We start from the raw sequence: 22,946 nt of genomic DNA on the forward strand, positions 1-22,946 counted from the left end.
CTCTCACCCCACGTTTATGCAGTCCTAAAGCTCCGGGGAGAGTCAGAGTAACTCATTTGAGGAAAATAGGCAACACTGTGGTTTAAGATCTTTGGAAAACGACCCACTGTCTGGCTCTGAAGAAATGACCTTTTTCATGAATGGCCAGGGTCCCTAAGAGAAACAAAAAGAACTTAGAGTCATTTTGCTCCAGCTCCAGAGCTCAGGCCCGAGGACCCTTCCCCCAGCCTTTTGTAGAAAATGTGACCCAGTTTTCAGGTCACAGAGGGAAGGAGGTTATTTAGGACTCTAGGACCACAAAAATCCACTTCCTATTAGTTTAGTTTCGCTGTTTAGCTAAACGCCCAAGTCAGAGCAGTCTCTGAAACGGAGAGAGGCCTGGAATTCCAGGTCTGAGGCTGGAACACACGTTCGTGGATGGGGGTGTATGTCCCTGGTCCCTGACGAGGGGGGATGGGCCACAGAAAGAGTGAGATTCCCTGCAGCGCTTCTTTAATCAAACGCTCGGCTCCCACCTGCATCCTCCCAGCGCCCGCCCCCCCCCCCCGCCCCGCCCCTTGTCAGCTGCCCAGAACCGACTTCATCAGTGCTGACTTACTTTGCATGTCTAATCCTGGGGAAGTGGCCAAGGTCGGGCAGAGGACGGGGGTTGAGGTTTTTATCCAAGAGGTTTAACACTCCAGAGACAGGTTAAGGAAATGCATCATACTCATCTATGGTGCTTTAAGCCAGGCTCACCAGAAAGTGTTGGCAGCAGAGGGGCCCTCCCACCCTTCCCTCAGCCCCCAGAAGCTGGAGGGGGCTCAGAAGTAGCAGGAATACCTGACAGGGAGAAATGGCATCCCTGAGAATAAGGTTAAGGGGGTGGGTAGTTTTGCCTAGAACTAAATCTAGCTAACATGTCCTGAACATTTTCGCTGTGCTGTGTACCCTGCTACGCGTTTTACTTGTATAATCTCATTTAATGCCTGCAGCCACCCTGCAGGGGGTAGATAATAGCACCAGTCAACAGATAAGGAAACTGAGACGCAGAATTTAACTTCCAAGAAACCTGGTCGCAGAGCCTGATCTGTTTCCTGCTCCAGATACAAAGGCTGCCCTTGAGTAGAAAATCACCAAAAGGGCAGGGTTCGTTTTGCTCTTTCTCTCCTTGTCTACAAAAGAGACTACCCAGAGGCTGCTTAGGAGACAGCTGGAGGAATTTAAGCTCTACCCAGGAAACTACATCCAGCTGGGGGAGCGGTGAAGGAGGCACAGCCAATGGGAATTGCCCCCTGGCGAGGTAGCCATCCAGGGCCGGGGAGATGGAATACTGCCCGGAGACAGGGGACTAGATGAAATGCCCTCTTAGGCTCCTAAGGGTCTTCCTGCTCAGGACCCCAAGACCTCCTGGGTCCACCGTGCTGTCCCGGACCTCCATCCAGAGGAGAAACCTGACTGATTCTATTTTCCACCTTCCCCTCTGCCGCTGCAACCCACCCCTCTCCCTGACCCGCGGCTCCCCTCTTCGCACCCACACATCCCCAAAGCTGCTCCTGCCCCCTGGGCTTCGAGGGGCAGCGGTGTGAGATCAACCCAGACGACTGCGAGGACAGCGACTGTGAGAACAACGCCACCTGTGTGGACGGGATCAACACCTATGTGTGTGTGTGCCCACCAGAGTACACAGGTGAGCCCCGACGCCCGATCGCGGGTTGCCGTTGCAGGCTCTGGCTTGTCGTGCGTTCGAAGAGCACCACCTTCTTAGCTTCTTCCAAAGACTCCACCTCCTGTCCCCCTCTGGACAAAGTCTTGAACCCCCACCACCTGGTACTGTGTTATGAGGGGCTTCCCAGAGGCCCTCTCTCTTCTAGCTTGTCTACCCTCTGCCACCCCCCACCCCACCCCCTGCAAATCACTAGCTCCTCCCCACTTTGAACAGTTCCCCAGGGCCCTTTCAGCTGTCTGTTCATTTGGTTCATGTTCATCCCCTCCTTCGGGAACCCTGGAGCCCTGGTGGTGTCTGAAGCCAGCACAGAGGCACTTACATTGTGGTCACGCTCCGTTCGGGTCTGAACTGACGGTGGGCAGATGGGCACGGGTGGAGGGAGCTGAGGAAACACGTATTAAGGCGGTTTCCCGCCTGCGTCTGCCGTGGACCGGGGTGCAGTTCTGGCTTGTTGTACTTTGTTCCTGAGAATGGGACGTAGTGGTTTTGTCTGTGCCAGAAAACGTCAAAAAGTGTCCCCCACAGAGACCGCACCTCTCTGGGTGTCTCCAGCAGGTGAGGGGAGGCTTAGAAGGCACACGGTGCTCTCTGTGGTCTTGAGAGACTGGGGCAAAACGAGGACGGGGTGGGAGTCAGCTTATCCTCACCGCAACAGAGAACAGACGCCGGGGCTATGCCTGTCATGCTTTTTCTCCCCGGCCGTCCTCAGGACCGTCCTCTGCCCTGTCCCCTGGGAGCCGCGGCCCAGGCTGCCTTCTCCTGCCCACGCCTGTCCTCTGAATGAACCTCCCTGGCTGGAAGTTTGTTTCTTCTAGATCCCTCTCCACCTGGCTTGCCGGGGGTGGAATGTGAGGAAGCGCAAAACTCAGAGATGCATCTGCCAGGGGCCTCTCCCCTGCTGTCCTATCTTACCTCCCACATTCCCAAAACACACTTTCAGGTGGCGTCAGTATTTCAGGGCTTACATCCTTGGGTATTTATGGCCTGTTCGGCATTTTCTGACACTGTGAATTCCAAAGGGGATGTATCCAGAGACCAGAACTTCACATTCTTTCCATATTTTCTTCTCTGAGAAAATCCAAGGGGCTTATTACTTATCTGTAACAGGTGGACTGAGCTAAGCGCTGTCCCCTCCTCCAGGAAGCCTCTGGGTTTCCACTGAGTTTTCCCGTCATCGCGCTGACAGCTCTGTGTTGTAATTAATTGCCTGCTTATTTGTAGATACACCCCCCGCACTAGCCATGGGGGGGGAGAGGGGACAGGGCCAGGTCACGGCTGTGTCCCCAGCACAGTGCTGCCACACGGGAGGTGCTCCACACATGGGTGTGGAAGGAAAAATAAATAAGCATAGCCCAAGGTCAGGGGTGATTTCAGCTGCCGCCGCCCCTATGGTGGTGCAGTGACCGTGCCCGGGTGAGGTCCTGCAGTCTTCCCATGGTCACTGCCAGGGAAACCGAGGCTGAGGCACAGGAGAAAGGAGACGCCAAAAGAGCACATGCAGGGCCCCTGATACCCGTGACCTCCTGGCCAGGGGCTGGATGAACCTGACTTCTAGCCAGGGCATCCCCCCGGCACCCTCCCTGATGCCTGGGTTCTCTCTACCCGCCCCACCAGGTGAGCTGTGCGACGAGGTGATCGACCACTGCGTGCCCGGGATGAACCTCTGTCAGCACGAGGCAAAGTGCGTCTCCCTGGACAGAGGATTCAGGTGAGGCTCGTTCATGCCCAGCACCGGGTCCCAAGGACCCGGCTCCAGCGGTCTGGGTTTGAGGCAGAGACTCTGGGGCTCCCTCCACATTTTTTTTTTCCTCTCTCTCTCTTTCTGCCTGTTACTTGTTTGTTACCGTGTGCTTGTCTGTATCTCTGACCAGTCATTGTCTAATCCTCTTAGTCTCTCTCTGTCTCTCTTTCTGAGCCTCTGTGTCTGTCCTCTCTGTTCCCTCTCCCTCTCCCTCAGGCCCCAGATCCTCACTGTACTGAAGGCAGTGGGTAGCGCAGGAGGTTTTCAATTCCCTCCCTCCAAGGCCCTTGCCGTGGACCTGGGGGAGGAAAAGTTGACACAAAACAAAGGTTAAGAAAAGAAGCAATTCCTAGGGTCCTAGATCCTGGCTCTAAGTGCTGCTGGGGGTCTGAGGAGGGGGCGGGGGAGAACTTTCTGGAGCAGAGAGGGAAGCCCCCCCCAACCCTAGGAGGTGGGATGTGAAGTGACCACCAAAGAATGGGTGGAATTGGGATGCGCTGCAAGAAGGAGGGAGCCCCGCAGGTGGGAGAAGAGTCTAGAGTAGGTGAGGGTGAGAGGAGGCCATAAGCACCTCTTCTTGTGTTTTCCTTTTCTATCTGGATATCCCAAGCCTAGAACTTACCACCAGGGGAAACGCAAGAGGCGTGTAGGGCCTCTGGCTTCAGAGGGAGCAAAGGAGGCTGCGGTCCTTTGGTGCGTGCACCCTCCTTCAAGTCTGCCTCACCTGCTCCCATCCCCTCGGAGGTGTGCCAGGTGGGCTTTCACATAATCAAGTTCCCTGAGCTTGAGTAAGAGCGAGGGATGCCTGCCCCCCACCCTGCTTTTCCCACTCCAGGATTTGAATTCAGATCAGGGCTGCTCTTCAACTGAAGGAAGAGCAAAGGGGTAGGAAGAGATGCTTAAAACACAAACTTGAACCCAAAGCTGAGCCGGCTGGACTGACAGGAAAAGTGCTTTGCCTGTACCTAAGAAGGGGCGGTGATGGCGACTGGGCATCTGAGCCGTGAAGAGTGGGGAGAATATCTGTAGATGGAAAGGAGATCAGTGGCATTCCAGGCTGAGTGGACGGCAAGCTCAGAGGAAGCTGGCTTGGACGAGCATAGCGAGCTTGGAGACTGGTCAGAAGTGGTCCAGGGTACAGGTCTGGGAATGGGGTGCTAGAGACTTAGGACCAGAGACCACGATTCTCTACTACTTGTCCCTGGAAACTCTCTCTACTGTAACCAAGACCCCTTGAGTTCAAGGACAATATAGAATATAGAAACCAGTCTCGCTTTCAGAATCTTGAGATAATATTGATATATTTATGCACAGTGTCTCTTAGAATCTTGAAGAGGTCTACAGGCCAACTCAATAATGTTGATTTTTTTTTTTTCTTTTTGAGATGCATTTAAATGAAAAGTCTCTTCTCCCAGTGCAGCATTTTATAATGTTATCGCCCTCCCCTGCCATCACCATAACAACTCACATCCCAAGGCAGGGAACAGGGGCATTAACAAAAGAGATGTGCAGTCAGTGCAACCTTTGCCCAAGTTTGAAGATGTTTATCCTTGGGGATTTCCTTGTATGCTGTTCTAATGAGGCCTCAACTCAACAGAACAGATAGTACTCTATCAGTATCTGTGACATGAACACTGAAGTAATAATATACTGAAGCCCTGAAAATAATAATGAACACTGCCCATACACACTGAAAATAATAACAGAAACAAAGATGGCAGTGGCTGGCATGCACTGAACGCTCCCTCTGTGTCAGGCACTGTGCATTATTATCTCGCTTAACACTCAGCAATCTTAGGATGTAGAAACTGTTACCCACCTCCTGTGTGGGGCTGAGGCTCAGTGAGGTGGAGCCAGCAGCCGGCACACGTGCACAGAAAGGGATGCGAGTCAATCCAGGCCTGACTGATTCCTCGGCTAAATCCAGAGGCTACTGAAGTCACTTGGTAACTCGTCGTCCAGAATCAGTAGGTCGAATGCATATCAAAATTGCATAACCCTTACGCTTTAGAAAAAAGGTAAAGGTAACACATTTGAGGACAACAGGGAATGCAGGTTATACCACGAGATGCTTGTCTTTGGCCGATGAAGAAGTGTTGTAGAGATCCTTGCTATTGGAGGTGAGGTCCATGAACCAGCAGTATCAGCATCCCATGGGAGCTTGTTGGGAATACTAATCCCCAGGCCCCACCCGGACTCCCTGAATCAGAAGCTGCACTTTAACAAGACCCCTGGGTGTTTCGTTTAGGAAGCGCAGGTGTGGAGAGGGCTGTAGCACTGGGAGAAAAGAAGGATGTAAACACATCTTCCTCCAGACTTCCACTGCTTCATCTGCGAGGGAGCATGGCTTCCCTAATTCCTCATAAAGACCTGCTCAGTTGCCTCGAATTCCATGCTTATCAGGCTGGGTTTTGCCCTGTAAGTAGTGAGCAGCTATTATTGCCTTGGAGAAGCTCATACAGCTTGAGTTGCTCTGCAGGTACTTCTTAGAATTCAGGAGACACAAACACAGATGCCTGCTGGGGCCAGGTTTAACCCTAGCAGAGGCCTGGCTTGTGATATATTGAGCATGTGCCCCCAAAAGGCATCCCCGAGCTGTTCCTTTAAAAGACTAGGAAGGGGGGCTTCCCTGGTGGCGCAGTGGTTGGGGGTCCGCCTGCAGATGCGGGGGACGCGGGTTCGTGCCCCAGTCCGGGGCGATCCCACATGCCGCGGAGCAGCTGGGGCTGTGGGCCATGGCCGCTGAGCCTGTGCGCCCGGAGCCTGTGCTCCGCAGCGAGAGAGGCCACGGTGGTGAGAGGCCCGCGTACCGCAAGGAAAAAAAAAAAAAAGACTAGGAAGGAATGGGGGCTAAGACGTGAAAGTTTGCACTTTCTGGTGCAGCAATAGGTCACATATATCAAATTTACCCATCAAATAAGTAAAGGTAAATAGGTCAGGTCTTAGCAGATTTCACAGCTTTTGGACGCAGGTCCAGTAAATCCTCAGATTCTAGAACTCGCCCCCTCCAGGGACACCCCACCCCCTGAGTGTCTTACCTTGCCATGCTGAGTCCACGGCATGCACCATGTTCTGGCAGCCCCAGCACTGCCAGGATCTGCTTGTGATTCCAGCCCACTTCCAGCCATCCTAAAGGGGGTGGAGTGAGGAGAGGGCGGAGGGACGACTATCCCTTTGTCCTGATGCTTCCCGTCAGGCTCCCGTGTCACATAAGTATTCCGAGGTCTCACTTCCCTCCCTGCCTGGCCACCCGTACCACACCATCCCCTGCCCATACCACCTTCCTCCTCTGACTGGGATAGGCTGTGGTTATTATTTACACTCCGCCCAGCAGAATTCAGCCAGTGAGCCCAGAGAGGGGTGCAGGCTCCAGGCCCTGCCGGAGGTAGAGGAGCCAGGAAGCGTTTGTGTTCACACGTGTCTGTGTGCTGAAGCCGCTGTGAGTAAGGTGGTACCTTTGGTCTCTTCCTTGCTGGGACTTCGGCACACTGTCACCCCAGACAGAGGAGCCCAGAGATGTGTGTCTCAGGCCCATGTTTAGGGAGACCCGCCGCAGCCGTCTCTGGCCGGGCTGAAACCTGGGCTAGCAGGGACGTGATGGAGCTGCTGACACCATGCTCCTCAGGGAGGGGCGGGTCAGCCTGCAGGGCCTGGGTTGGGTCAGTAGCTCCCATCCTCTCCCCTGGAGACCAGGAGGCATTTATCAAGGGCAAAGGGATTCACCTTCTTATATCTGCCCGAATCCCTGGGAAAAAATGAACAAACAATAGAATAGAATCAAAGGGAGTGTCCTTATCAGCTCGTTCTACGTATCACACTGACAGTTTACTCAGTGTGGATCTAGTGGCCTGCACAGAGTGTATCACTTAATTTTTAAAGCCACCATAAGAGGTGAAGTTATTGATCATCAGTCACATTGAAAAGTGAAGAAACTGAAACACAGAGAGGCAGTGCATGGCAGATACACCGAGAACAGGGTCTGACACACGTTAACTGTAAACGAAGTATCACTGACACACGTGAGTGTTCCATGGCGGGGGGCCTCGGGGAAGTCAGGTCAGCTCTCCTGGAGCCCTGGTTTCCTCTGGTATTGGAGGGGGACCGACCCTCCTTCACAGGGTGCTGGGAGGCCTTAGCAAGGCGCTCTGTGAAAGGTGCTCAGCTCAGTGCCTGGCACAAAGGCAGGCTAAGCTGAATATTGGTTCTGTGTAGACAGTGGTAGAGCCAAGCCAAAGCCTGTGTGACCGCAGCCCTGCCCTCCTCAGCCGGCTCCTGACAAGATGCCCCACGTGAAGCAGGCAGACATCGCACTGCAGTGACCAGAGGCTGTGGACAGCCCATGAGACCCATGGCAGGCCAGGCTTTGGGGAGCCCGCAAGAGCTGCGAGGACTTGGCTACGTGGGTAGATAGAGGAGAGGCTGCCTAGACTGGCCGTAGAACAGCCTCGCTCCACTGTGTTCCAGGTGCGAATGTCTCCCTGGCTACAGCGGGAAGCTCTGCGAGGTGAACAGTGATGACTGCGCAACCCACAGGTGCCGCCATGGGGCCCAGTGCGTGGATGCGGTCAACAGCTACACGTGCATCTGCCCCCAGGGCTTCAGGTATGGTCAAGGGGCTGGATGGCAGGGGGCAGGGGGCAGGGGGCAGTGGGCTGGGGGCTGGTGGGCCCAGGCAGCCAGGGTGGAGACCCAGACAGCCCTAGCCCTAGGTCTCTGTGGTGCCTTTATTCCCCCAAACCTTCTTCAGCCCTTCCAAGTGCCAGAGCAGACCTTGTTCACCCCATTCTGTGGATGGAAAAAAAGAGGTACCCTAGGCAACCATGTGGAAGTCGGACTTAGGGTCCGGCTCATATTATGTCAAACTTTGGCGTGATTCCATCTAATGAAAGATGCTACCGTTCTGGAGCCCAGCTTGCAGGGTGTGGGTAGCCACATGGCCACACTGGCAGGAGTCTTCTTTCTAGGCTGGAGAACAAAAACAGTATGGTGCCCTAATGGCAGGAAAATGGAGGTGAATGGGAGGGTTTGGGGGTCAGTCATTGGAATCAGTGAAGCCAGGAGAGAAAGGGGAGACTGGAGGCCCTGGCCAGGGAGTCAGATGTCTGTGGGGTACGTGGAAGGGGTATGAGGGTGCCAGCTCTCGCTCCCACACTGATTGGAAGGGAAGGGCCCAGGGGAGCCTGGAGGGGAGGCAGGGACCACGTAAGGGGGGGTCAGACTGTGGGACAGTCCTGTATACATGTCAGTACTCATGGCGGTATAGATCTGACTGTGCAGCCGAGCCCTGGTCGTAGACTCAGAACGTGAGCCTGGAAGGAACCATGAGTTCTCAAGGCAGTTGGTTCCAAAGGCTGACTGAGACCATCTGCATGCCAGGCTTGTGAAAATATAAGTTCCAGAGCCCCACCCCAGAGTTCCGAAATTAGAATCTGGGGTGGGGAGAAGGAGTTGGAAACCCACACTTTCAAACAAAAAAAATTTTAATTGTGGTAAAATGCACATAACACAAAATTTACCGTCTTAAGCATTTTTAAATGTATAGTAAGTACGTTCTTATCGTCGTGCAAACATCACCACCATCCATCTCCAGAACACTTTTTTTTTTTTTGGCTGTGTTGGGTCTTTGTTGTTGCACGCGGGCTTTCTCTAGTTGCTGCGAGTGGGGGCTACTCTGTTTTTTTTTTAACATCCTTATTGGAGTATAATTGCTTTACAATGGTGTGCTAGTTTCTGCTGTATAACAAAGTGAATCAGCTCTACGTATACATATATCCCCATATCTCCTCCCTCTTGCGTCTCCCTTCCTCCCACCCTCCCTATCCCACCCCTCTAGGTGGTCACAAAACACCGAGCTGATCTCCCTGTGCTATGCAGCTGCTTCCCACTAGCTATCTGTTTTACATTTGGTAGTGTATATATGTCCATGCCACTCTCACTTTGTCCCAGCTTACCCTTCCCCACCCACGTCCTCAAGTCCATTCTCTATGTCTGCATCTTTATTCCTGTCCTGCCTCTAGGTTCATCAGTACCTTTTTTTTTTTTTAGATTCCATATATGTGTGTTAGCATATGGTATTGGTTTTTCTCTTTCTGACTTTACTTCACTCCGTATGACAGACTCTAGGTCCATCCACCTCACTACAAATAACTCAATTTCATTTCTTTTTATGGCTGAGTAATATTCTATTGTATATATGTGCCACATCTTCTTCATCCATTCGTCTGTCGATGGACACTTAGACTGCTTCCATATCCTGGCTATTGTAAGTAGTGCTGCAATGAACATTATGGTACATGACTTGTTTTGAACTACGGTTTTCTCAGGGTATATGCCCAGTAGTGGGATTGCTGTGTCATATGGTAGTTCTATTTTTAGTTTTTTAAGGAACCTCCTCCATACTGTTCTCCATAGTGGCTGTATCAATTTACATTCCCAACAACAATGCAAGAGGGTTCCCTTTTCTCCACACCCTCTCCAGCATTTATCGTTTGTAGATTTTTTGATGATGGCCATTCTGACGGGTGTGAGGTGATACCTCATTGTAGTTTTGATTTGCATTTCTCTAATGATTAGTGATGTTGAGCATCCTTTCATGTGGTTGTTGCCAATCTGTATATCTTCTTTGGAGAAATGTCTATTTAGGTCTTTTGCCCATTTTTGGATTGGGCTGTTTGTTTTTTGATATTAAGCTGCATGAGCTGCTTGTATATTTTGCAGATTAATCCTTTGTCAGTTGCTTCATTTGCAAATATTTTCTCCCATTCTGAGGGTTGTCTTTTCATCTTGTTTATGTCTTCCTTTGCTGTGAAAAAGTTTTAAGTTTCATTAGGTCCCATTTGCTTATTTTTGTTTTTATTTCCATTTCTCTAGGACGTGGGTCAAAAAGGACCTTGCTATGACTCATGTCATAGAGTGTTCTGCCTATGTTTTCCTCTGAGGGTTTATATTACAGTGTCTGCCCTTACATTTAGGTCTTTAATCCATTTTGAGTTAATTTTTTATTCGGTGTTAGGGAGTGTTCTAATTTCATTCTTTTAGATGTAGCTGTCCAGTTTTCCCAGCACTACTTATTGAAGAGACTGTCTTTTCTCCATTGTATATTCTTGCCTCCTTTATCAAAGACAAGGTGACCATATGTGCGTGGGTTTACCTCTGGGCTTTCTATCCCGTTCCATTGATCTGTATTTCTTTTTTTGTGCCAGTACCATATTATCTTGATTACCGTAGCTTTGTAGTATAGTCTGAAGTCTGGGAACCTGAGTCCTCCAGCTCTGTTTTTCTTTCTCAAGATTGCTTTGGCTATTCAGGGTCTTTTGTGTTTCCATACAAATTGTGAAATTTTTTGTTCTAGTTCTGTGAAAAATGCCAGTGGTAGTTTGATAGGGATTGCATTGAATCTGTAGATTGCTTTGGGTAGTAGAATCATTTTCACAATGTTGATTCTTCCAATCCAGGAACATGGTATATCTCTCCATCTGTTTGTGTCATCTTTAATTTCTTTCATCAATATCTTATAGTTTTTTGCATACAGGTCTTTTGTCTCCTTAGATAGGTTTATTCCTAGGTATTTTATTCTTTTTGTTGGAATGGTAAATGAGAGTGTTTCCTTAATTTCTCTTTCAGATTTTTCACCATTAGTTTATAGAAATGCAAGAGATTTCTGTGCATTAATTTTGTATCCTGTTACTTTACCAAATTCATTGATTAGCTCTAGTAGTTTTCTGGTAGCATCTTTAGGATTCTCTATGTAGAGTATCATGTCATCTGCAAACAGTGACAGTTTTACTTCTTTTCTGATTTGGATTCCTTTTATTTCTTTTTCTTCTCTGATTGCTGTGGCTAAAACTCCCAAAACTATGTTGACTAATAGTGGTGAGAGTGGGCAACCTTGTCTTCTTCCTGATCTTAGTGGAAATGCTTTCAGTTTTTCACCACTGAGGACAATGTTGGCTGTGGGTTTGTCATATATGGCCTTTATTATGTTGAGGAAAGTTTCCTCTATGCCTACTTTCTGCAGGGTTTTTATCATAAATGGGTGTTGAATTTTGTCAAAAGCTTTCTCTGCATCTATTGAGATGATCATATGGTTTTTCTCCTTCAATTTGTTAATATGATGTATCACGTTGATTGATCTGTGTATATTGAAGAATCCTTGCATTCCTGGGATAAACACCACTTGATCATAATGTATGATCCTTTTAATGTGCTGTTGGATTCTGTTTGCTAGTATTTTGTTGAGGATTTTTGCATCTATGTTCATCAGTGATATTGGCCTATAGTTTTCTTTCTTTGTGACATCTTTTTTTGTAGTATCTTTGTCTGGTTTTGGTATTGGGGTGATGGTGGCCTTGTAGAATGAGTTTGGGAGTGTTCCTCCCTCTGCTATAGTTTGGAAGAGTTTGAGAAGGATAGGTGTTAGCTCTTCTCTAAATGTTTGATAGAATTCTCCTGTGAAGCCATCTGGTCCTGGGCTTTTGTTTGCTGGCAGATTTTTAATCACAGTTTCAATTTCAGTGCTTGTGATTGGTCTGTTTATATTTTCTATTTCTTCCTGGTTCAGTCTTGGAAGGTTATGCTTTTCTAAGAATTTGTCCATTTCTTCCAGGTTGTCCACTTTATTGGCACATAGTTGCTGGTAGTAATCTCTCATATTTCTGCATTGTCAGTTGTTACTTCTCCTTTTTCATTCCTAATTCTATTGATTTGAGTCTTCTCCCTTTTTTTCTAGATGAGCCTGGCTAATGGTTTATTGATTTTGTTTATCTTCTCAAAGAACCAGCTTTTAGTTTTATTGATCTTTACTATTGTTTCCTTCATTTCTTTTTCATTTATTTCTTTTTTTAAATAAATTTATTTTATTTATTTATTTTTGGCTGCATTGGGTCGTTGTCGTCCTCAGGCTTCTCACTGCAGTGGCTTCTCTTATTGCAGAGCACAGGCTTTAGGCATGCATACTTCAGTAGTTGTGGCACACAGGCTCAGTAGTTGTGGCTTACGGGCTCTAGAGTGCAGGCTCAGTAGCTGTGGCACACAGGCTTAGTTGCTCTGCGGCATGTGGGACCTTCCTGGACCAGGGATCAAACCCATGTCCCCTGTATTGGCAGGCGAATTTTCAACCTCTGCACCACCAGGGAAGCCCTTTTTCATTTATTTCTGATCTGATCTTTATGATTTCTTTCCTTCTGCTAACTCTGGTGGGGGGGGGGGGTTTGTTCTTCTTTCTCTAATTGCTTTAGGTTTAAGTTTAGGTTGTTTTGAGATTTTTCTTGTTTCTTGAGGTAGGCTTGTATTGCTATAAACTTCCTTCTTAGAACTGCTTTTACTGCATCCCATAGGTTTTGGGTTGTCGTGTTTTCGTTGTCATTTGTTTCTAGGTATTTTTTGATTTCCTCTTTGATTTCTTCAGTGATCTCTTAGTTAGTTAGTAGCATATTGTTTAGCCTCTATGTGTTTGCATTTTTTTACGGTTTTTTCCTGTAATTGATATCTAGTCTCATAGCGTAGTGGTCGGAAAAGATATCTGATACAATTTCAATTTTCTTAAATTTACTAAGGCTTGATTTGTGACCCAAGATATGATCATCCTGGAGAATGTTCCACGAGCACTTGAGAAGAAAGTGTATTCTGTTTTTTTGGATGGAATGTCCTATAAATATCAATTAAGTCCATCTTGTCTAATGTGTCATTTAAAGCTTGTGTTTCCTTATTTATTTTCATGTTGGATGATCTGTCTATTGGTGAAAGTGGGGTGTTAAAGTCCCCTACTATGATTGTGTTACTGTCGATTTCCCCTTTTATGGGTGTTAGCATTTGCCTTACGTATTGAAGTGCTCCTATGTTGGGTGTGTATTTACAATTGTTATATCTTCTTCTTGGATTGATCCCTTGATCATTATGTAGTATCCTTCTTTGTCTCTCTTTGTCTTTGTTTTAAAGTCTCTTTCGTCTGAATGAGAGAATTGCTACTCCAGCGTTCTTTTGATTTCCATTTGCATGGAATATCTTTTTCCATCCCCTCACTTTCAGTCTGTATGTGTTCCTAGATCTGAAGTGGGTCTCTTGTAAATAGCATATATACAGGTCTTATTCTTCTATCCATTCAGCCAGTCTGTGTCTTTTGGTTGGAGCATTTAATCCATTTACATTTAAGGTAATTATCGATATGTATATTCCTATTACCATTTTCTTAATTGTCTTGTGTTTGTTTTTGTAGGTCTTTTCCTTCTCTTGTGTTTCCTGCCTAGAGAAGTTCCTTTAGCATTTGTTGTAAAGCTGGTTTGGTGGTGTTGAATTCTCTTAATGGGGGCTACTCTTCATTGCGGTGCATGGGCTTCTCATTGTGGTGGCTTCTCTTGTTGCAGAGCACGGGCTCTAGGCATGCAGACTCCAGTAGTTGCAGCACACGGGCTGAGTAGTTGCAGCATGTGGGCTCTAGGGCACATGGGCTCAGTAGTTGTGGCTTGCGGGCCCTAGAGCGCAGGCTCAGTAGTTGTGGTGCACGGGCTTAGTTGCTACACGGCGTGTGGGATCTTCCTGGACCAGGTATTGAACCCATGTCCCCTGCATTGGCAGGCAGATTATTATCCACTGCGCCACAAGGGAAGTCCTCCGGAACTCTTTTTGTCTAGCAAACTGAAACTCTGTATCCAATTAAACATTTTCCTGTTCCCCCTCCCCTGGCCTCAGCAGCCACCATTCTTTTTTAATTTATTGGCCGCACCACGTGGCATCTTAGTTCCCTGGCCAGGGATTGAACCCACACCCCCTGCATTGGAAGCATGGAGTCTTAACCCCTGGACCACCAGCTAAGTCCCCCGGCAGCCACTATTCTACTTTCTGTTTCCATGAGTTTAACCACTCTGGGTACTTCATGTGAGTGGAATCAGACAGCATTTGTCTTTTGCTCTCTGCTTCTTTGACTTAGTATAATCTCCTCAAGGTCCATCTGTACCGTAGCATGTGTCTGAATGCCCTTTTCAAGACTGAGTGTTATTCCCTTGTGTGTATGTACCCCGTTTTGCTTATCCACTGATCCATGGCTGGATGAGAATCTGCACTTTCAACAGATTCATCGCAGGCAATTCTGATGATGCTGATATTGAGAACCTGTGCTCTAGTCTGACCCCATTATTTTAAAAATGGGAGGGCTTCCCTGGTGGCGCAGTAGTTGGGGGTCCACCTGCCGATGCAGGGGACGCGGGTTCGTGCCCCGGTCTGGGAGGATCCCACTTGCCGCGGAGCAGCTGGGCCCGTGGACCATGGCCACTGGGCCTGCACGTCCGGAGCCTATGCTCCGTGACGGGAGGGGCCGCGACGGTGAGGGGACCGCATACCGAAAAGAAAAAAAGAAAAAGGGAAATCTGGGGCTTAGAGAAGGATCAGGCCTTGCCCCAGTTACTAGCAGAGCTGGAACTAGTCTCAGTTCCCTCTGATGCCACGGTCTCTGCTAGTGGCTCTTTGGCCTAAATAACTTGATGTCTCCTCTCACCATTCCCCATCTTCCCTCCCCCCATCCTCCTCTCCTCCCCCCCAGCGGGCTCTACTGCGAGCACCCCCCGCCCATGGTCCTGCTACAGACAAGCCCCTGCGACCAGTACGAGTGCCAGAACGGGGCCCAGTGCATCGTGGTGCAGCAGGAGCCCACCTGCCGCTGCCCCCCGGGCTTTGCCGGCCCAAGGTGCGAGAAGCTCATCACCGTCAACTTCGTGGGCAAGGACTCCTACGTGGAACTGGCCTCCGCCAAGGTCCGGCCCCAGGCCAACATCTCCCTGCAGGTGCGCCCCACCCACCCAGCCCTTGGAAGGACCCTAACATGCCCCCAAGCTCTGATTGTCCCGAGAACAGCTGAGATGCCCCAGATGGCAGCAGTCCTGCCCCCTTCCCTACACATCGTAAGGGACAACACTCAGCTTGGGGAGACTGGGACCAGCTCTGTCCAGAGGGTTCTATAGACAGCTCACTGCAAAGAGCAGCCCCCACTCCAGCCTCATTCATTCTTTTCTCTAGGAAATATTCATTCAACTATTACATGCCAGACACTGTGCACTGGGGATTCAGTGGTGGACAAGACAGGCAAAGCCCCTTGCCCAGGGCGGGATGACAACCCTGGGTGTTGTGGGAGCATGTGGGTGGGGCAGTGATACCAGCCTGCTGGGAAGAATCAGGGAAGGCTCCCCAGAGGCAATGAGAACTAAGCTGAGATCTGAAGGATGAGTAGGAGCTTGCCTGGAGAAGGGCGGAAGGGTGAGGGGCTGATGGTGCAGGATGAAGGGGGGTGGTGCATTCCAGCCTCAGAGATCAGCGTGTGCAAAGGCCCAGAGGCACAAGGGAGCAGGGCATTTTTCAGGGAACAGGAAACGGTTCAGTATGAACCAATTCTTTTCCAACTAACTTCTGTCGAGTTCCTTACCTATGGACCTGACTAGTTCTTCCAGGCTACATTTCTGGGTGACCTCAATGCTGTTGGGGGGCAGAGGGAGAAGGGAAGGGGTATGATAAAGAGCAGGCCCCTGCCTGTAGGCTCGGTGGGCAGGGGGGACCCCAGAGACACAGCTAGAGGGCGCAGGCCAGTTAGTGGCTCCGCCACATAGCATTAGCTAAGGCCCTTTCTTCCTTCTGGTTATGGCCACACTAGCCCAGGTATAAGCTTATGGAGAAAATATTCAACAAAGATCCACTGGGCATCCACCCCTGCCAGGTACCATTCGAGGCACTGGGGCTGCAGAGATGTGTGAACGTTCACACGGCCTCACCTCGTGGGGCCTACAGTCCAGCGGGCAGGCCTCTGAGATGGGGGTTGACCCCAGGTGCACACAAGAAAGAAGCTCTGGTTGCCATCACTGCCCTCGCCCCTGGTCCCCTCGTCGCCGTCCTGCCTTCGTCCCTCAGTCCCAGACACCCAGGGACGCAAGTGTTACATCCCAATACCCAGTGCAGCACCGAGTGCCCCGGACAGCCCAGTGTCCTATCAGACCCCCTGCTCCCCATCAGCTTCATGGGCAAGGGCTCCTACGGGGACCTGGGCTCCGCCAGGGTCTGGCCCCAGGCCAACATCAGCTGCTCCTGGGCTAGGCAGCGGGGGCCAAGAGGCTGGTCACAGAGCCCCACCCCTGGTGCCCTGTGCCTGGCAAACAGACGCCCTCTGGGCAGCAGCTTTGAGACCAGTGCTTCTCAGCCTGGCAACACTTTAGAACCTCCTGGGGCACTTCGTATCTTTGCCTGCGTCTGGCCTCTGGAGATCTGTATGCAAGTGGTTTGAGGTGAAGCCCAGACGCTGTGTTTTTAAAAAATTCCCTAGGTGACACTTAACACACTGCCTGGTTCATAGTAAACACAGAATTAAGTAGTAATTGGTAGTATTTTGTTTATAATTGTTATTATACTTTATACAGAGAGACCAAGGCCCCAAGAGGCTAGATCAGAGCTCAGGGCTCCAGGCATTTTTATATATGTATATATATATATATATACACACACACACATACACGTACATAAAAACATAGCAGCACATAAAGGGGACTCCATAAATATTTGTTGAATTGCTCAATCAGCATTTGCTGGAGCATTAAGTATAGGACTTCCTTATGGAAATGAACAGACTAGATGAAGGAGGAAGTACGGACATGAATTCAGATCCAGGGCTCATTCAGAAGAGGCCGCCTGGAAGAGGGCTCTGTGAGGCGGGGACGGGAGAGGTGGGGACTCAGGGCAGCCCTGACCCTCATGACTCCCTCCAGGTGGCCACGGACAAGGACAACGGCATCCTTCTCTACAAGGGAGACAATGACCCCCTGGCACTGGAGCTGTACCAGGGCCACGTGAGGCTCGTCTACGACAGCCTGAGCTCCCCGCCGACCACGGTGTACAGGTGAGGACCAAAGTCCCGCCCCCATTGCACAAGCCCCCCTCGCATTTCGCGCCTGCTTCCAGCACTAGGAGAAGATGCCAGGACGGCTTTGATGCCGCCTCTCCCTGCCCACCCCCCCACTTTCCGCTGGCACAGAGTGGCGGGTGGGAGCGAGAGAGGTGGTCTCGGAGGAAGAGGCAGGAGTGGAAGGGCGGAAGGCAGACCCCGTGGGGAGGTGACACCTCATTACCATAAGGTAGATGGCCAGCTGGCTACTGGGCCGGAGCCTGTGCTCCAGTGGGGACGAGGCTGCTTTACGAGATGCCCTTTTCAAAACGTCATCCTAATCTTGCATTAGTTCAAGAAAGAAAACAGGGGGAGATGAGCATGGAACTCAAGGGGAAGACATTCCAGAGCACGGAGGGAGCAGGACTCCTCAAGTGACTTTCAGACTGTTCTAAAGGACAGTTTTTCCTAAACTGCAGTCTTTCCAACCATCACCCTGATTTTTACATTATCAGTATGTCAGCTGGGCTGTTACCTAACACGCTACCTTACGTCGGCTTTAAATCTGTTCACTTTTTAAATTTAGCTTCAGCTTGAGTAATAGCATCTGTGAAATCACAGCTCTGCTAGTTCAACATGTTAGAATTTTTTCCTACTTCTCAGTAAAATGAATTCTAGACTATTAACATTTAAAAATTATTTTAGTTATAAATATTTTTATAATACTTATAAAAGCAGCTCCTCAAGTGAGAAATGTTTGTCTGTGTTACACTGAAAATCACATAGAACCTCCCGTGGAAGGAGAGCCTTTACTTGGGGAAAACATAGGGTGTGAGAGAGACCCACACCCAGAGGCCAGCCCTTCCCCTCTGGAAGCGAGAGCACATTTGATCAGGGTGAGTGAAGGGCAGCATTTTTTCCCAGTGACTAAATCCCTTCTTCAATCAGAACTTTACATGGAACTCCATCATATTAAACGCACAGAAGCAAAGCTGCCCTGCTGGGCTTGGGCGGGGGGGGGGGGGAGCAAAGTTTCCTCCTTCACACAGACTCTCACGAAGGCCCCCAATACACCTCCAACAAACCCAGTTGAAAACCATTGGTGCAAACCAGTGGTTCTCGAGGTGAAGCCCCAGAGCAGCGGCGGCAACAGCAGCCAGGAACTTGTTAGAAAAATGCACGTCTTCAGATGTGCTCTGAAGCTCTGGGGTCGGGCCCAGCCACCGGTTTTAAGGGGCCTCTAGGTGAGGCTGAGAAGTGCTAGCTAACCCAGGAAGGCTTCCTGGAGAAGGAGCCATTTGCAAGGGGTCTTGAAGAATTTGTGTGATCAGGGAGAGCAGTGGGCCGGCAGGCTGGGAGAACAGCAGCGACAAGCCTGAGGGACGATGAAAAGGCAGCGACCAGAGAAGAAGGTTTCACGACAGAGGGTGGCTGGAGGGAAGACCAGCCAGGTTAGGACAGCAGGTACCATGGATGTCCCGGGAGCCTCAGAGTTCCCTGGAGTCAGGGCCTCCTAACATCTCTGTTCCTGGGGCTGCTGGTCATGGGTGAAGTGCAGAGGAGAGAGAGCCGGGGGCAGGGCCAGGGCAGCCCTCCATAAAGCCTGGGGCGTCAGACACATCTGGGCTTGGCCAAGTTACTCCACCTCTTGCCTCCGTGTTCTCCCCGGTGTGCTGTGCATGACAGCACCACGTCCCTCCAGGGGTGTTCCTGGGGGCTGAGGGTTGAGAAAGCACTTGGCAAGTTGAGCCTGTACGTGGGCAGGTGAAGGACAGAAGGTGACAGCCAGACTCTGGAGCAGCTGGGCTCTGTCCAGAGCTTGGGGACCTTCCCTGCCCTTCCCACACCGATGTTAGCTGTTGGTCTGGTAGAGAGGTGTGTTGTTGGTAGGAATGTTGGAACGCTCTGCTGTTGTCTTAATCAGGATGGGAAGAATGAATCAGGAACCCAGAGAATTGCCATCTCCAGCCCTTGTCAGGGAGTCAGGTGAGAGTTAGCAGGTGGCCCTGGGGAGACCCCCGGCCCCTTCTCTTACCCATGGGAGGAACCAAGTAAAGGATGTTCCTGCCAGGATCCTCATGCCAAGCCTGGGGACAGATATTTAGTGCTCTTCAGCCCCAAATCCTAAAGGGCCCAAGTCTCTAAGAGTCTCATATTAAAAATGGTTTTGCGGGAACTTCCCTGGTGGGCCAGTGGTTAAGATTCCGAACTTCTGATGCAGGGGGCGGGTTTGATCCCTGATCGGGGAACTAAGATACCACGTGCCATGCAGCGCAGCCAAAAAAAAAAAATGGTTTTGCATCCAAATACTTTTCTCTGGGCAGCCCTGCTTTTGCCCCAACACTGCACGCTTTCACTCACCTCAGAAACGTCTCTCAGGCATTGTTACTGGATCAGGGCCAGGTGCTTACTGCTCAAAAATCAATACTCGAGAGAGAGGCAAATGTTGGTAGAAAGGAAAGTTGCTTTTAATCAGAATGCTGGCAATCTGGGGAGATGGTGGACTCAGTGTCCCCCAAAAACCACATCTGAAGATTCACTTGGCCGTGAAAGTTTTCAAAGGGAAAGACGGAAGCAGTCTCAGTTAATCATTGAGTCGGGGGGCGGGGGGGGGGGGTGTCACAGTCATCACCATCTCCGACTATGTGCAGACTTGTCGACTTCTTTTGATTTTTCTTTAGATGCTATCTTGCTTACACAGTTTGTGAGATGACTGGAGGGGGGAGCTAGGGAAGAGATCTGGTCATCTGTTAATTACTTACTCATTTCTACTTCTGTGATCTATGGAAAGAACCAACAGATTAGGCAGAGTATTATGCGATCAAAAGATCTGAAAGGTGTGCTAGGGCTGGAGATGAGTAGAGCATGGGGGTGCAAGTTTAAGGTTAGCGACAAGACAAAGGGGGCCTCCTGCGAGAGTTCTTTCCTGCCAGGAGCTGCTTACAACACCTCGTGTGGGTCCTGGGCTGGGTGTAGGAGCCGCAGCGTTCAGGAAAACACAATCCAGGGAGAAAGGCAGACATGTAAATAAGCACCTGTTGCCTGAGCAGGATAAAATAGGTCTCACAGGAGACGCCAGTGCATGCTGTGGGCACAGTGAAGCAGCAGCAGATGGCTGGTTCTGCTTAGAGGACCAGGAAAGGCTCCCTGGGGGAAGAGGTGATGTTTGAGCTGAGATGTGAGCTATGGCTCATGAGCATTTCCGCAGGCTCTGGGGAAGGGGAGACTCCATCGGTATACAAGGAAGCCATGCTGGGGTTAACAGAGGGCACAGGCCCAGCTGACAAGCAGCTGATGGGACCAGGAGGCCATCCCAGCCTCAAAATGAGATCTCCTCCTCAGTCAGTAGTGAGCTCTGGCCTCCAAAGCCTCAGAGCCAGGGAGGCAAACCAAGGCTGGTCTGCGGTCTGCCCACCGCGGCCCCCAGCAGGGACGTACAGGCCTGGAGCAGCTGGGTTCCGTGCCCTCCTTCCTGGGGGTGCCCAGTGGGAGTCACAGGTGGTGAGGTTCTCTTCCAGGCCCGAGGGAAATACACAAAAACCCACCCAAGCCCTACCTGCCCCAGAATGGGGACAGACTGCACTGTTCCTAACTTCCAAGATTTGTCTGAGGAGCAAACTCCCCTGCCTTCAAGGCCCAAGGGGCTGAGTGAGCTGACAGACTTGGGGGAAATGAGGCCCAATAGAGAGTGGTGGGGACTGTGGTAGCTTGGAGGGTATGGCTCTAGCAGATGCAGCTGTGTGGGATGCAGCTTCTTCTCAAAAGAAGCTAGAAATTCAGGGTTTCTATGTAAAATGCTTCAGGGTTTAAATGTTGGCCATTGTAAAACACCCCAGGAGACCTCTCTTTGGCAAGCAGTGCATGCTCCCTTTGTCTTAATTACCACAAACCCATCCATTGCCAGGTCTTTTTCTCATCCGCAAGCCCCGGACATGCGTCATCACTCCTGTTTTAGAGATGAGAAACTTGATGCTCAGATGCATCCTTGGCACAAGAGGCCAGGAAGTGGCAGAGCTGCGATTTAGATCCAGGCCAGGCTCCCAGCAGAACCCGCTCTCCCACATGCTGGGGCATGCAAGGCGGGGCCTAGAGAGGGAGTATGGCCCTGCTCCGATGGTCCAGGAGTCCTCCGGGGTTGCTGCGGTGCCGGCTGACGTCTCAGGCTGCTGCCTGACCGGAATCCTGGGAACTCTTTGTGAGGCTCTGTCGCCACCTAGTGGTCACACCTCAGCATCCAGGTGAGCACGCCTAGTGCATCGAGGAATGACCATTCGTCCCAGGGTGGTGTGGGGTCCTATGCCTTGGGAGCTTGGATTTGAGTCCTGCTTCTACCAGCCCCACTTTAAGACTTCAGACTAGACCCGGTCTCTGAGGCTTAGGTCTCATTTCTAAAATGGAGAAAAAAATGGTACATCCCATCTGGGGGTTGTTAGGGTTAAATGAGAGAATGCAAGTACCCAGCCTAGTTCAGCTTTCAACACATGTCTCCTCCCCTGGCCCCCAACAATTGTCATTAAAAGCAGAAGAGAACTCTATGGGCCACCCTTGGCCAACGTATGTTCTCATGCCAGTCCCAGACAGGGGCCGCCCAGCCTGGCCCTGGCACCGCCAAAGCTTCCCACCTCCCACTCGATGCTGGTTCATCGAGCTTAGAGGATAACAACAAAGACTGTCAGAGCCCCTCTCTCCCCTGAAGTCCCTGAGTATCCTTCCAGGAGACTAATTCCTGGGCCTTGGATCCACAGTAGAATCATCTCTTTTAGAGTTCAGAGCAGGTTGGTTTTGAGTTTGTTTTCCTTTTCCCAATTTTTTTCTCTTTTGTAGCAGCAAAGCCATTTTTCCCATCCATACTTCAAAGGCCAAGATTTTAAATAAATAAATAAATAAAAGTAGAAATGGAACCATTGTGATCTGCAATGGTTCCAAACCAAACCTCCAGGGACCCCATTTGAAAACCACCAGCTTTAGGCATTATTTCCAGGAGACCCTGGTTAGGATACGCCAGGAAGAAGGTGACCTATTAACCCACAAGCACCTACTGGCACAGACAAGGTTATGGTAAGTTTCCATTTGGAATCAGTCCTTAATTTTTTTAATTGAGATATAGTTGATGCGTAACATATTGGTTTCAGGTGTACAACAATTCGATATTTGTGTATATGGTGAAATGATCACCACAGTAAGTCTAGTTAACATCCATCAGCATATATAGTTATAATTTTTTTTCTTGTGATGAGAACTTATAAGATCTACCATCTTAGCAACTTTCAAATATAGAATATTATTAACTGTAGTCACCATGCTGTATATAACACCCCCAGGACTTATTTGTCTTATAGCTGGAAGTTTGTACCTTTTGACCCACTTCACCCGTTTCGCCTACCCCCCACCCCTGGCAACAACCAGTCTCTCCTCTGAATCTACAAGCTCAGGTTTTTTCATTTTGTTTTACAATAGATTCCACATACAAGTTAGGTCATATAGTATTTGCTTTTCTCTCTCTGACTTATTTACTTAGCATAATGCCCTCAAGGTCCATTCATGTTGTCACAAATGGTAAGATTTGCTTCTTTTTTATGGCTGGGTAGTATTCCATTGTACATACATATATACCACATTTTCTTTATCCATTCTTCCACTGATGG

At 49.9% G+C, this 22,946-nt stretch overlaps 1 protein-coding gene across 1 annotated transcript in view; it reads left to right on the top strand.

Annotated features, from left to right (window-relative positions):
• Window positions 1-22,946, top strand: part of SLIT3 (slit guidance ligand 3) — a 609,763-nt gene that overhangs the window by 563,811 nt on the left and 23,006 nt on the right. Inside the window, exons 28-32 of the mRNA XM_067732892.1 lie at window positions 1,530-1,669; window positions 3,323-3,416; window positions 7,914-8,051; window positions 14,983-15,223; window positions 17,186-17,316. Coding sequence (XP_067588993.1) covers window positions 1,530-1,669; window positions 3,323-3,416; window positions 7,914-8,051; window positions 14,983-15,223; window positions 17,186-17,316 — 744 coding nt within the window. The remainder of the gene's footprint in view (window positions 1-1,529; window positions 1,670-3,322; window positions 3,417-7,913; window positions 8,052-14,982; window positions 15,224-17,185; window positions 17,317-22,946) is intronic.

Source organism: Pseudorca crassidens, chromosome 3 (genome assembly GCF_039906515.1).
Source record: "Pseudorca crassidens isolate mPseCra1 chromosome 3, mPseCra1.hap1, whole genome shotgun sequence".
Lineage (NCBI taxonomy): Eukaryota > Metazoa > Chordata > Mammalia > Artiodactyla > Delphinidae > Pseudorca > Pseudorca crassidens.